Source organism: Apaloderma vittatum, unplaced genomic scaffold, assembly GCF_000703405.1.
Source record: "Apaloderma vittatum isolate BGI_N311 unplaced genomic scaffold, ASM70340v1 scaffold19754, whole genome shotgun sequence".
Lineage (NCBI taxonomy): Eukaryota > Metazoa > Chordata > Aves > Trogoniformes > Trogonidae > Apaloderma > Apaloderma vittatum.
The window spans coordinates 1,381-13,435 of record NW_009711163.1 but is presented as its reverse complement, the minus strand read 5'-3'; the positions used below and the strand labels follow the sequence as shown (position 1 = coordinate 13,435).

At 39.5% G+C, this 12,055-nt stretch overlaps 1 protein-coding gene across 1 annotated transcript in view; it reads right to left on the bottom strand.

Moving 5' to 3' along the window:
* Positions 1–791: 791 nt before the first annotated feature.
* The window catches only part of CDK7 (cyclin-dependent kinase 7), a gene marked incomplete at its 5' end in the record, with an annotated part of 11,805 nt that continues 541 nt past the window's right edge, over positions 792–12,055 (bottom strand). The window contains 5 exons of the mRNA XM_009867567.1: positions 792–842; positions 3,901–4,048; positions 5,672–5,821; positions 9,814–9,900; positions 11,351–11,450. Coding sequence (XP_009865869.1) covers positions 817–842; positions 3,901–4,048; positions 5,672–5,821; positions 9,814–9,900; positions 11,351–11,450 — 511 coding nt within the window. The remainder of the gene's footprint in view (positions 843–3,900; positions 4,049–5,671; positions 5,822–9,813; positions 9,901–11,350; positions 11,451–12,055) is intronic.

The following is a 12,055-nucleotide window of genomic DNA, read 5'->3' as shown; positions in this document are numbered from 1 at the left end:
TAAACTGAGTGATCACGAGAGTTTCTGCTGTTTTTCCTTCTTTCCCCTTTTCTGCAATGGCCAGTGTCCAGGTAGGGCTCTGTCCAATCTCCCGCTTTTGATCCGGATCCTGAGTTCCCAAATCCAGCTCCCTTTATCCAGCTCCCACCGCCGCTGAGCCTGGGGCTGCCCCAGTCCTGTTGGCTCTGCAGCATCAGTGGGGATTGCTGGGAGGGGTGGGGAGGAGAGAGTCGGGTTCGATATCAGGCTAATATATATAGTTGTATATAGTTCTTTATTTTTATCATTTCACTATTATTTCCATTATTTGTTTCATTAAAGCTGTTCTAGTGTTTCCTTCCTAATCTGTAAGTCTCTCTCTGCCTCATTCCGTTTTCCTTCCCATTTGGGGAGGGGTAAGAGAGGGTTAGAGAGCATCTGTCCGCATTTAGTGGCCAGCCCAGACCTAATCCGTGACACTAGTTTTCCTCCAAAAGAGGAAGGATGCATCTGTAGGGTGTACATCTGTACAGGATGGCACGTGATTCAGCATAATGGTTTTGCAAAATTAAGTCTGTGTAAATCTGTAGCCAGCAAGCAGTTTTGACAGTTACCACCTCAAAGCACATCAGAGTAACAAGACAGCAAACCAGAGAAAGGAATCTTCTTGTTCCACTCAAGAACACTTTTATTGAAACAAGAAACCTCAATGAAACCTCTCAGTAAACAAATATTAAATTCACATTTTACATATGAAAATATTTTAAAATAACCATCCAGAGATTATTATTTTCAATGGTTGCGACTTGGATCATTTCCATCCACCATCCACAGCAATCAAAAAACGAGTTTTTTGGGTAATCCTGAAAAGCGTAAATCATATTGTTACTAAAGGGGTCCATCCCTCTCTTCAAGGTTTTAGTACTCATTTGATAACATTGTTGATGCGTATCTACTCTGGGCTGCTTAATGCAATGAATCTATGAAAGGGTGCTAGAGTCAAAGCTCATTTGAATCAGTATATATACACTCCAAATGACTTCAAACTCTGTAATTAAATGTTAATTGCATTTGGGATACATGTAAATATTTCTATTTGTTGGTATAAAAAGCTAGCCTTTTATATTAAATTCTACTTTCAAACCCAAGAAAGGCAAGGTATTCTAAGGCACACATACACTCAGTGATTTTTCTACATGCTGTCACTGCCCAGCAATAAGCTGGCTGCAAGACGTAATAGCCCTTTTAGTCTCTGCCTCATTCTTTAACCATGCTTTTGTTTAGTATCAGCAGCAGTACTTTTCTTATTCTATTCCAGATCATATTCTCTCATTTCTTCATACACTACTTATTTAAAACATAGGCAGAATGAACCATAGTTGCATTCTGGAACAGATATGAAGCCCACTGTGAAAGAATTCAACTGTTTCTGCCTGCCCTACAGGCAGAGGTATCCCCTAAAATAAACTGTCATGGAATCTTTAAACAAATGCCCAAACAACACAAATTCCTAAACTCAGTTAAGAATAGATTGGCTGAGGATTTTTTGCAAACCAACGTAGGATAGTTCTGAAAAAATAGATAAATTCCTTATACTGCATTAACTCGGGAAAAAGCTCAGTGCTGCACTTTCTGTACTCCGTCTTGCAAACCTATAGCTCTGTAGAAACACAAATTAATAGGACTAGAAATTGGTATCCTAGGGAAGGAGCGGTGCTTTTGATTGTTTGCCGGAGTGGAGAAGATGGACAAAGGTGTCATTGTAGCACCAGTGTCTCCACATACCTCACTGGTCAGAAATAAGTGGTAGTAATAGCTAGGAATAATGCATGCTTAACACTTCCCACAGACTGTCATCCCTCTAGTGACAGTATTCTCCTGGCAATAAAGAGGCTGTTTGTTGAGAGGTACAGCTGCTGCAAATTTAAGCTTGGTGAACATGCCCTACAGGTTACAGGGTTTTGTTCTTGTGGAAAAGCAGAGCTTATGGGGATGGCATAAACTCTTTCTTCCAGCAGACAGCACTCAGTGCCAACATTTTATAGCAGGGTACCCACCAGTCATCAGTGAGTCCATTTTCCTAAGCTGAGGAGTGCTCCCTCAACAGGGCTAAAGGAAAGAGAATGTACTGTGCAGGATGCACAGCCTGAGAATTTCAGTGGGTGCAACTTATTTTTCTTTTAAATCACTTTTGCACATTTCCATCCTCAACAGCAATAAAAACATGCTGTATTTCAAATTTTATTTAAATACTGAAAAATGTCTTTCCAAATCAATATTCAGATCTTAACTTTGGGAGGTATCACCATGTAAGAATGTCAAATGAAACTGAGGTTAGATTTGCTAGCTCCAACATTGACTCTCTCCTTTAGTGGTACTAAGAGGATCTACCTTTTGGACCTTCTGATTCTGTCAGTACAGCTAAGAAAGTAACAGAATGGAAAAGCCATATCAGAAAATCCATTATGTCTTCATTTCCACTTAGTGGAAATTATACTGGTTTTTATATACTGATACTCAAAAAGTAACGCTGACTTCCTAAATACCTTAGTTACAGCCAATCTCAAAACTCCTGGCATTTAATACACAAGTTTGATTTCCTCCTGCTGAAGACGAGATTTTCACAGAGATGGGAAAGCAATTAGTGTTCTATCCTGATAAAGCTCTGGGAAGTCTGCTCACTGTCAAACACAAGACTTCAAATGGTTAATTCACAGAACTTAAGGAAGCATTCTTTCCTCTTTGCTTTCCTTTAGTTAACAGGCATATTTTAGGGCATGTAGTCCAAAACACTAATCAGAGACCCTCACATGGTCCTTGCATAAGTAGCTAAAAAGCTTAATTACCTAAGCTGCAGTAACCTGACAAGTTGCCACGTTAGTTGACCCACAGTACTGGCATTAGCAAAGAGCATGCAGATAGCGAACCGATTAGATTTTTTCATTAAAATTCGAATCTCAAACTAGTGAACTAATCCATTTTAATTTTTACATGGACTGAGAAACAGCAAGTCAAGTGCCTAAAATGAAGTTAAACTCTAGTAATATAACTGTCTCTCTGAATTCAAGAGGAAATATACTTTCACAGAAGCATCTCCATTCCAAAAAAGATACCACTCTTGTAGCAAAACAGTTTCATACTGGCAATAGCAAAAAGCTGATGCGAACCTGACAGCTGCTCTCTAGCATATTCTAGGTATTAAGAATAACAACTCCAAGTTTAAGAACCTGTATTTACCTCTCTACTAGAAGGTTTGGGTCCTCAAAGCTTTAGTCTTCAGTCTGAAGCTCTTCAGCCCTCACAGCTTTTGTTGCCATGGATACTAAGTACATGCTATTGTTTGAAGAAGGCTGGGAGCTCCATACAGAAGTGTTAGGGAATGGGCTTGTCTTTTAAAACAGTCACAGAAACGTGCTTAATATTCTTTAGCTAAACAGTTAACTTGCATAGTCTAAGAGGGGAAAAAGCAGAAAACCTCTCTTCTAAACCAGACTTGCATTCTCCACTCTGTCATTTGAAAGAGCAACATGCTAGGTGTCTCCCTCTCTCACCTCTTTTTTTGGTCTTAAGTGTTGTAAAGTTATTTCCACCTCTGTAAGATATCTCAAAAAAATGCCTGTAATTTACGAAGTACTACCACTCCATTGCACGTCAATAGAATTAAGTATTTCTTCTAACAATTAGATTCCTACATACAATAGAGAGCCTTTTTTGTGCCTATTCTGTTAGAACACAGAACTAAGTTATTCTCACCCTAAAGTGTTTATCTCAAATCACAAATCATTAAAGGGCTTCAGCTGGTGCTGGCACCCAGGAATGTAGTTCGTTCAGAGAGCTTTTGTTCTGAAACACTGGAGTACTATATATTCTTTCTGAGCGTGTAGCTCCTATTTTAAACCAGGTGAAACATTAAGCAGTTACCTTGATCTATTCCATCTGTTCTTTTCCTTTTTAAGTTTCTACGTGGATTCTGTTGCTCCTTTACAGCTTCTGCATGACAGTTTGGTCTTGGCAGTCGATTTCCTGGAGTGGGTCCTGGTCGGTTACTGAAATACTTCTGTTTCAATGCCTTAATGATAAGGGAAGAAAAATAACAAAGCAAATCAGTATAAAGTGTCAGAACACTGCCTATAAGAAGGTTATAATGAAATAAAGCACATGCACTTCAAAACTACCTGTACGCTTTTATACCAGAAGGTGACCTTGGGGAAAATCAAGATTTTGTGTTGTCAACGACTACCTACAGCAATTTTATTTGTAATCCATCAGAAAATTGTGTTCTATTGTTTTTAACTAGCACTCAGACATCCTAACAAAACTCTAGAGTACACTGCAAAAAGTCTTGCACAAACAGAAAATTTCTGCCTCTGAAAAGCTTACTTTCTGAATACACAGATAAGAAAAGGAGATAAAGAACAAAGTAGGAATAAAAAAAGATTAAAAGAATATATCTAAAGTCTTCATCAGATCCAAGATACCAGATGTTTTACTAGATTAAGATAGGTCTTTCCCTGAAATTTCTTTAACTGTGCTGTTTCTATGCTGTAAACTGAGAGAAAAAACATAGTTTGAATTACAGCAGAAGACAAACAGAAGTGAGTACATTAATTTCATGTAGTGGAATTACAGACTACTTTAAATTTTAAGAATTCCACAGCCTCCATAAGGCTAAGGAAAAGAGGCTAAGCTGTCTCTCAGGTAATCACTATTTTTGCTAAAGTCAGTTACATGGTATTCAATGCCAGCTAAAAATCAAGCCAATACAGTAAGTGCAAACTGTTTCCTGCCTTAAACTGTAGCATTGTTAATAAAAATGCTAAACTCAAAAAGTCACATATATTCAAGTCACCGTCCTACAATCTGACCCGCAAAATGACTTCATACACCTGAACTAGTACCAAGCTGTCCCAAGCACAGCAAAACTAATTATTTGGAAACTTTTTTTGGTTACCATCTTCAAGAATTTCCAACATAAACTGAATGTGATCTGAAAAAGTCTAGTAAAAAGATACGTAACGCAGGCACTAAGCCCACGGACCAGTATCTGCCTTGTCTAACAAGTAATGAGGGAGTCATGACTTATACTGGAAAGCTGTGTTTTCTGCATGCCTCCTCAGTTTTGAAACTGCCAAGTCTTCCTCATAGCAGAAATTAATATTCTAAACTAGAATGTTCTGCAACGTTTTTATTCAAAATCTTTCATTTCTCCCCATCAAGGAGTAGTGAAATTGAGTTTAGTTTCACCCAAATATAATGGAAAAGAGATATTCAGAATTATTTAAATCACCACAGAATTTCATGTTAAAAAAATAAATCAAAAAGCTTAAATGGAACTGGAAACTGAATGAAGTAAGGATGAAAAACTTTCAAACACAGGGACTAAGATATGCTATGTTAAGACTTAAGTTCCAAGCTTTTGGTGACTGAATTTTGAAAGTCAAATATAATGACTGACTGAACACCAGGACACATACCTTTTAGTTGTCGACCTTTGCTCTACATTGGGAAAGGAAGTGATCAGTCAAGCCTTTCAGAGTTCTCTTTATAAAACACTGGAAATATGTTTCTAGTATTTCATAGACATACCTGCACGACATTTCCTTTCAAACCTGACTTACTGGCTCCAAAGCACATTTATCCAATATTAGCAGCAGCTTAATAAACATTACGACATAATGAAAGTGTACTATACCTGTGTAGCTGTAAGCCTAGTGCAAGGATTAAATGTGAATAAGCCTTGCAGAAGATTGAGCAAATCATCACCAGCAGCACTGAAGATATGCTGAAGGGGCATTCCAGGGAAAGACTTAAATGTAACATAATCTGGAAGACTTGTCATCCCCTACAAAGACCAGAAATGTTTGTTTCTCAAGTTAGAAAGAGCTCAGCTTTTCAGATTAAGTAAACTTCATACGGTATCTTTCAGCAGAATCAAGTTATTTTTCACACCACTTTGCTTATACTTGGTCCCTGAAATAAAATAAATGTAGGAGTAGTAGGTAAAGGCCATTTTTTAAAAAAAAATACTCATTACAGTTATTTCACACTTTCCCTTTCCAAGTGATCTATCCTTCCCTTGCTTTAGTGGTGACCAGTCTAAAAAGGAAAACCTGCTAACAAAGAATATATTAAAACAACTTTAGAATGGGTGCAGACAAACGAAGTAAAATTTGTTCTTTTGCTTACTGACACAGTGGAAGAGACAAGATTTACTAAAGAGCCAGTCTGCATTTTCTCCAGGTTAATAACACACTGTGTCCCCCTCAAAGTTAGCTGATCATCGTAAGTGTTTTGAGCTCCTTCTGAAATGCACAACTGAAACTTTTTAGCTAGGGAGTGGGGGGAGGGAAGTAAAAGTGACAAGCAGTTAAACAACACATGAATTGCATATTTTTTTTCTCCTGTCGGTATGAAATCAATCCCATTGTATTCAAATTCTATAATAAAAGTTATCTTGTAACAGACAATCATCCAATCACAGTATTTTAATAATATTTTACGCAGTTACTCCTTCAGTCATCACAGTTCAGTAAGTTTACCCAAGCAAAATAAAAATCTTAACACTGAAGAGAAAAATGTGCTCCATCAGTTATAATCTTAGAATCAAAGAATGTGATGGGTTGGAAGAGACCTTAAAGATCATCTATTTCAATTCCCCTTGTTATAAGCAGGGACATCTTTAACTAAATCAGGTTGCTTAGACTACCGTCAAGCCCAACCTGAATATCTCCAGGGATGGGGCCTCCACAACCTTCTTGGGCAATGTGTTCTTGTGTCTCAGCACCCTCCCAGTAAAAAAATCCATTAGTCCTAACACCTAATCTAAATCTGCCTTGCTTCAGTATAAAGTCATTTCCCCTTGTGCTATCACTACAGGCCCTTGTAAACAGTCCCTCCTCAGCTTTCCCGTAGCCCCCTTCAGGTACTGGAAGGCTGCCATAAGGTCTCTCCTGAGCCTTCTCTTCTCCAGGATGAACAACCCCAGGTCCGTGTCCTTCCTGTGTCCAGCTCTGGAGACCCCAACACAGCACTGCAAGTGGGGTCCCACCAAAGCAGAGCAGAGCAGAGCAGAGGGGCAGAATCACCTCTCTTGATGTGCTGGCCACACTTCTTGATGCAGCCCAGGATTCGATTGGCCTTCTGGGTTGCAAGTGTATGCATTGTTGGCTCATGTCTACTTCATCAGCTAGAGCCTGGAATGCCCAGCCTTGCAGTACCCAAACTTATTAGAGGGCCAACTAACACCATGAGGGGCTGGTCAGAAGGCACTAGTCACTCTGAGGTGCTGCGGAGCGAGGATGCAGCTTCTATGAACTTCCAGTCTAGTGCTAGATGTCACCACCAATGATAAATCGTGTTTGTGTTGCCTCATTGATATAGGTGCTTAAATTTCTGGCAACAATAGGTCACACACTGGAGGGGACCAATTCCCTCATACTCCAGTAATCTACAGGTTCACAGGACCCCCATGGCTATTCATGTAATCACAGGCAAGTATGACTTCCCTATTAGACGTATGGCCCAAGGATCTGCAGTTCTGGGAGATTCTGATGTCTTTGATACGAACTTACTCAAAGCCAAACCTTCCATGATGCTCAAAGCAAGGCAAGAGCATGTTGGTACTTCTGAATCAAATCACCTACTGGTTTAAATATGTACCTCCTCTCCTTTCAGTGAATCACTGATACGGTTAATTTACAGCAGCTGCCTGCAAAACCATGATCCGAAAACCCCATCATCACCTGCCTCCCTAAGCATGCCTCCTAAATAGGCATTCACACCCCCAATCCGTTTATCAGCCACATCCGACCAGGGGGCAAACATAACAAATGGGTCTTCGCACCTGACCATTCACTACCATAGCACACATTCTGCCTCCTTTCTGCTTCACACAAGAGTGCTAGTAACTGCTGAGTACTCCACACCATTTGCCTTGCTTCTTACCTCTGGGCGGCAGTTTTGGACATGAAGATTTGTTCTTCCAGTGCCCCATCCACTCAAATGATTAATACCACTTTACTTTCATGTGGAATAGCACTCAGTACACCTTTACTCATTTACCTCAATATTATCCCTGTAGTCATACCTTTACTCATGGTTTCTTAGCCTTATGTGAAATTTTTTCTACTCCTGATCTCTCTTGCTACCAGTATACCAACAATATTCTCCTAGGAAGACCGACACATGAATCTGTTGCACAAGATACTACCTTAATTTCAGCCCTGAAAGAACACAGAGATCTTTCTATTCCTCCATGTAAATGCCAGGGTCCTGCCCAGGATGTATGAGTCTCCTTATATGCTGGTACCAAAAGTATTTCCGAAATCTTTCTGCAATCTGCTTTGTGATTACTTATCCCTTCTCCAAACACCACGTCCAGAGATTCTAGGCACTTTATAAGTTACAGCACGCCCATGGTTTTAGTCAACTAGTCCATGCTCTGTCACTCCTTGCTGCAAAAACATTTCACCTGGGACTGAAGAACAAGTAATTAACAGGTCTATACCCTTCTCCTAATAAGCATTCAACAGTATGATTATTTAGGACTGCTCACCCCTACTGGTAGATTGGCACTCAGGGTCCTGTAGAATGGAGATGATGCCTGTTAGAGGCTGTCCCAGGTATAAAGTTCCAAAGACCCTACCCCTAAATCATTCCATTTTGGTAGCAAGGGGTGGCAAGATGCACAAGCCTTGTATTATGGGGTGTGCGTTATTCGCTGCCTTTTCTGACATTGACAAACTTTTGGGGGATTGTCCCTTTACACAGTTTTACATCCTATTCTTCATGGCATCCTTCACAACACTCCTTTCCCTGAAGGATGAAGTCAATCCACTACAACTCAACACTGGATTCTTGGTATCCCTGTCATCACTGATGAAGCCCAATCTTCAGGCCCCCAACATTGTATTCTCACCCACCTCACCTTTACCATTCCTGTAGGTACCAAGGATCACTTAGATTTGACTATACGTCCGTCCTTTTACCATCCCTCACGAAGGTGCCTGGTTTTACTGCACAGTACTTAAAGCAGCATCCAAGCACCATTCACACAAAGAAAAACTGGCACAGAGAGGAAGCAGAGGTGGGATGTCGAAACTGGTTAGCAAGTCCAGACAGTAGTTCCACAACTCAACTACAAAAGAGGACAGTCTGACTAGGAACTCGGGACTACCCATGCCCATCAGCTGGTTCAAGTTGTTCATCAGAAGTTACGCTTTGCTTCCTGTCAGTCTGCCTGATAACCATGGTCAAATAGGTCACTGTGTGCCCTGACACTAAATTGGGCCTGGTATTACTGTATTACCAAATCCGAATCACTGTCACGTCAGTGATAACTGTACTACTAATTTGTATTTGTCACACTACCATTATTCTGAGATAAACTGTTTATCCCTAAAGCTGTTGGTCTGATGTTTCCTACTGTATCTCCAAACTATAAATTACCCAGGCCAGTTTGAGTCCCTAAAATTGTTTCTACTTCTGAAAATCATTAAGGCTTTTCAGATTAAAGTAGACTAATCAAGCATTTCAAAAACATTATGCAACAATAATTTCCCAGCAATAGCCATGGAAAACTCTGGATACACACAGAAATGAAACAGAAAAGTTTCATTACTGTAGCGTAATGCTATCAACAATGCTACATGGACCAGAGATTTGCCAACAGAAACAGTAAATATCAGCTACTTATCCTTTGATTTGTGAGATCAGGCAGTTGCCTTCCAAACATCAAGTCAAGTACTTGGGTATACCCTTTAACTTAATTTTAAAACCTAACATAGAGAGTGCCAGGTAAAACTAATCTCAGTCTGTTAAAACAAAACGACTCACAGGCCACTGTTCTTCTGTTGGAGTGCCCAATGTTTCAAATATCTTTGTCAGTTGATCAAGATCAGAGTCCCCAGGCAAAAAAGGAACCTGGAAGAAGGCAAAAGCATTTGATTAAATTAACTTCTGAAGTTCAATTCTAGAGAGGAGCTTTGAGCTATCCCTCTAAATTGCAGGGCAAAACATCTTTGTATATCAGCTGCTGACAATGAGGCTTTCTAGTGATGTCCAAATAGATTCTGCGTGTTTCTTACAACCCAGGCTTGAGATCTTGGACTCAACAGCAGACAGCTAAACCATCACCATTTGAATGCAAAATAAACAAACTCAGGAAAGATTTTACATCTCAGTTGCCAGTTTAAAGTCAGCTGGTCACAATGGTCCTTTCCATCATCTGGTCTCTGAAGTTAGGTTTGATATATATTCAAAATATTAGAAGAAAATTGTAGCTGGATTACAGAAGCAGCAGTCAAGACTGCACGGTCCCTCAACTCAGTATACTCAGAAAGAAAAAAGACAGATTCATCAGTGTGATATTTTGAAATGTAACTAAACCATAACACATTTTCTGCTTTGTGAAAAACCAATAAATCAAAAGAATTCAATGATTTTATTTGCTTTCTGACATTCCTTGAGATTATTCAACTTTAGCAGGTCTACCGCATATTTAAGTGCGCATAACTAGTGCTGCTTAAAAAGCCACTGTGCATTTCCATTTCTGAACCTCCAACCAGATTGTATCAGCGCACTCGTTTGCATGATAAACCAAGACAAAATATTTCTTTCAAGGTGTTTTCAGACAGAACAGTTCCCCAATGGTTCATCACATGGCTGCACAAACATTCAAAATACAGTGCAAAATCCAAGCAGAAGCCACTTACTCATGGAAGATGCAGTGCAGGCTACTTAACGTTTTCAGCTGTGTTTATGCCCCTATTCTCCACTTCCCCACCTCACACCCACTCCAAATAGTTGCATAATAAATGGTCTGTTTCAGTAAAACATACATAAGAACTACTGATGTTAACCTTCAATTCCATTTCAGTACTGTCAACCAATCACAGCTTAGAAAAACAGCAAGTCTTCTGCTCATTATGAATAAACCCGCAACTAAGGTACTGGTGATATTTATTTACTTATTGAGGAATGATGTATAAGGGACAAAGTATGCATGTATCTACGATGTCACATTTCTTGAAGGATAGCAAATGAGAACTGGCAGAAGACTGTGTAAAAGGACAACACTCACAAGGACTGGAAGGGATGTCTACTCAACCTTCCTCTCAGGGCAGGGCTCTTTGTTGCAGTAATTTTACCTGACTGTTTTTAAAGAAGTCCAATGACGGCAATGCTTACAGAATCTCAATCTATTCCAAAACTTCACTTTCCTTACAATTTTGGAAGCTTTTCTCCCCCTCTTCTTCTTCCTTTCCTAAACAGCTGCCTTTGCCTGCTGCTGTTAGAAAGAAAGAGGAAGCTCACATACAAAGTTGTAATGCACTGAAGAGCAAACACAAAATGCTTACATTTTGAGACCTACCCTGAGAAGCAGTTCAGCTAAAATACAACCAACAGCCCACATATCAACACCGACACCATACATTCTAGCACCAAACAATAGTTCTGGAGCTCGGTACCACCTGAAAAAGAAAACACATTTTTGGAAAATCACTTGGCTTTGATCATGTCAAATGCTGTCTATCGTAGCAATACAAGAACCACAAAGAGGATACTGCTCCTGCCTCTGTATTTTTCAAACTCTGAAGAGGTATACTGCACCCTCCAAAATGTTTTGTTTAATGAACAAAACTCTGCATTCCTCACCATGGGGTCACATATAACCACAAATGAACTAATTTCAGTCGAGCTGAACAGACCTGCAGATGTGTAAAGAGCAAAAAGTATTTAACAGGCAGGATTGCATGTTATAAACCAAAATTTTCTTTAAACTTTATGTTGAAGCAATGTCAGGACAGAATTCCTTCCAGCTTCCACAAGTCCCCATACAAACAGACCTAAGTATAGAGACTAGTTTTATTCAAAGTGAATCTTTACAACAGTTTTTTTTTAAAAACAGCTGCTTCCATTGCCTAAGAATGATCAAATGTAATGCAATGATCTGACACACGCTGCGTTTAAAACTACCGTAGCACTTCCTTTTGAATAAAGGTATTAAAATAAACCAGCTTTGCCTTAATAGTTTTAGCATAACATCAGACAAAAGGAAGTACCTTGTGCTCTTTGC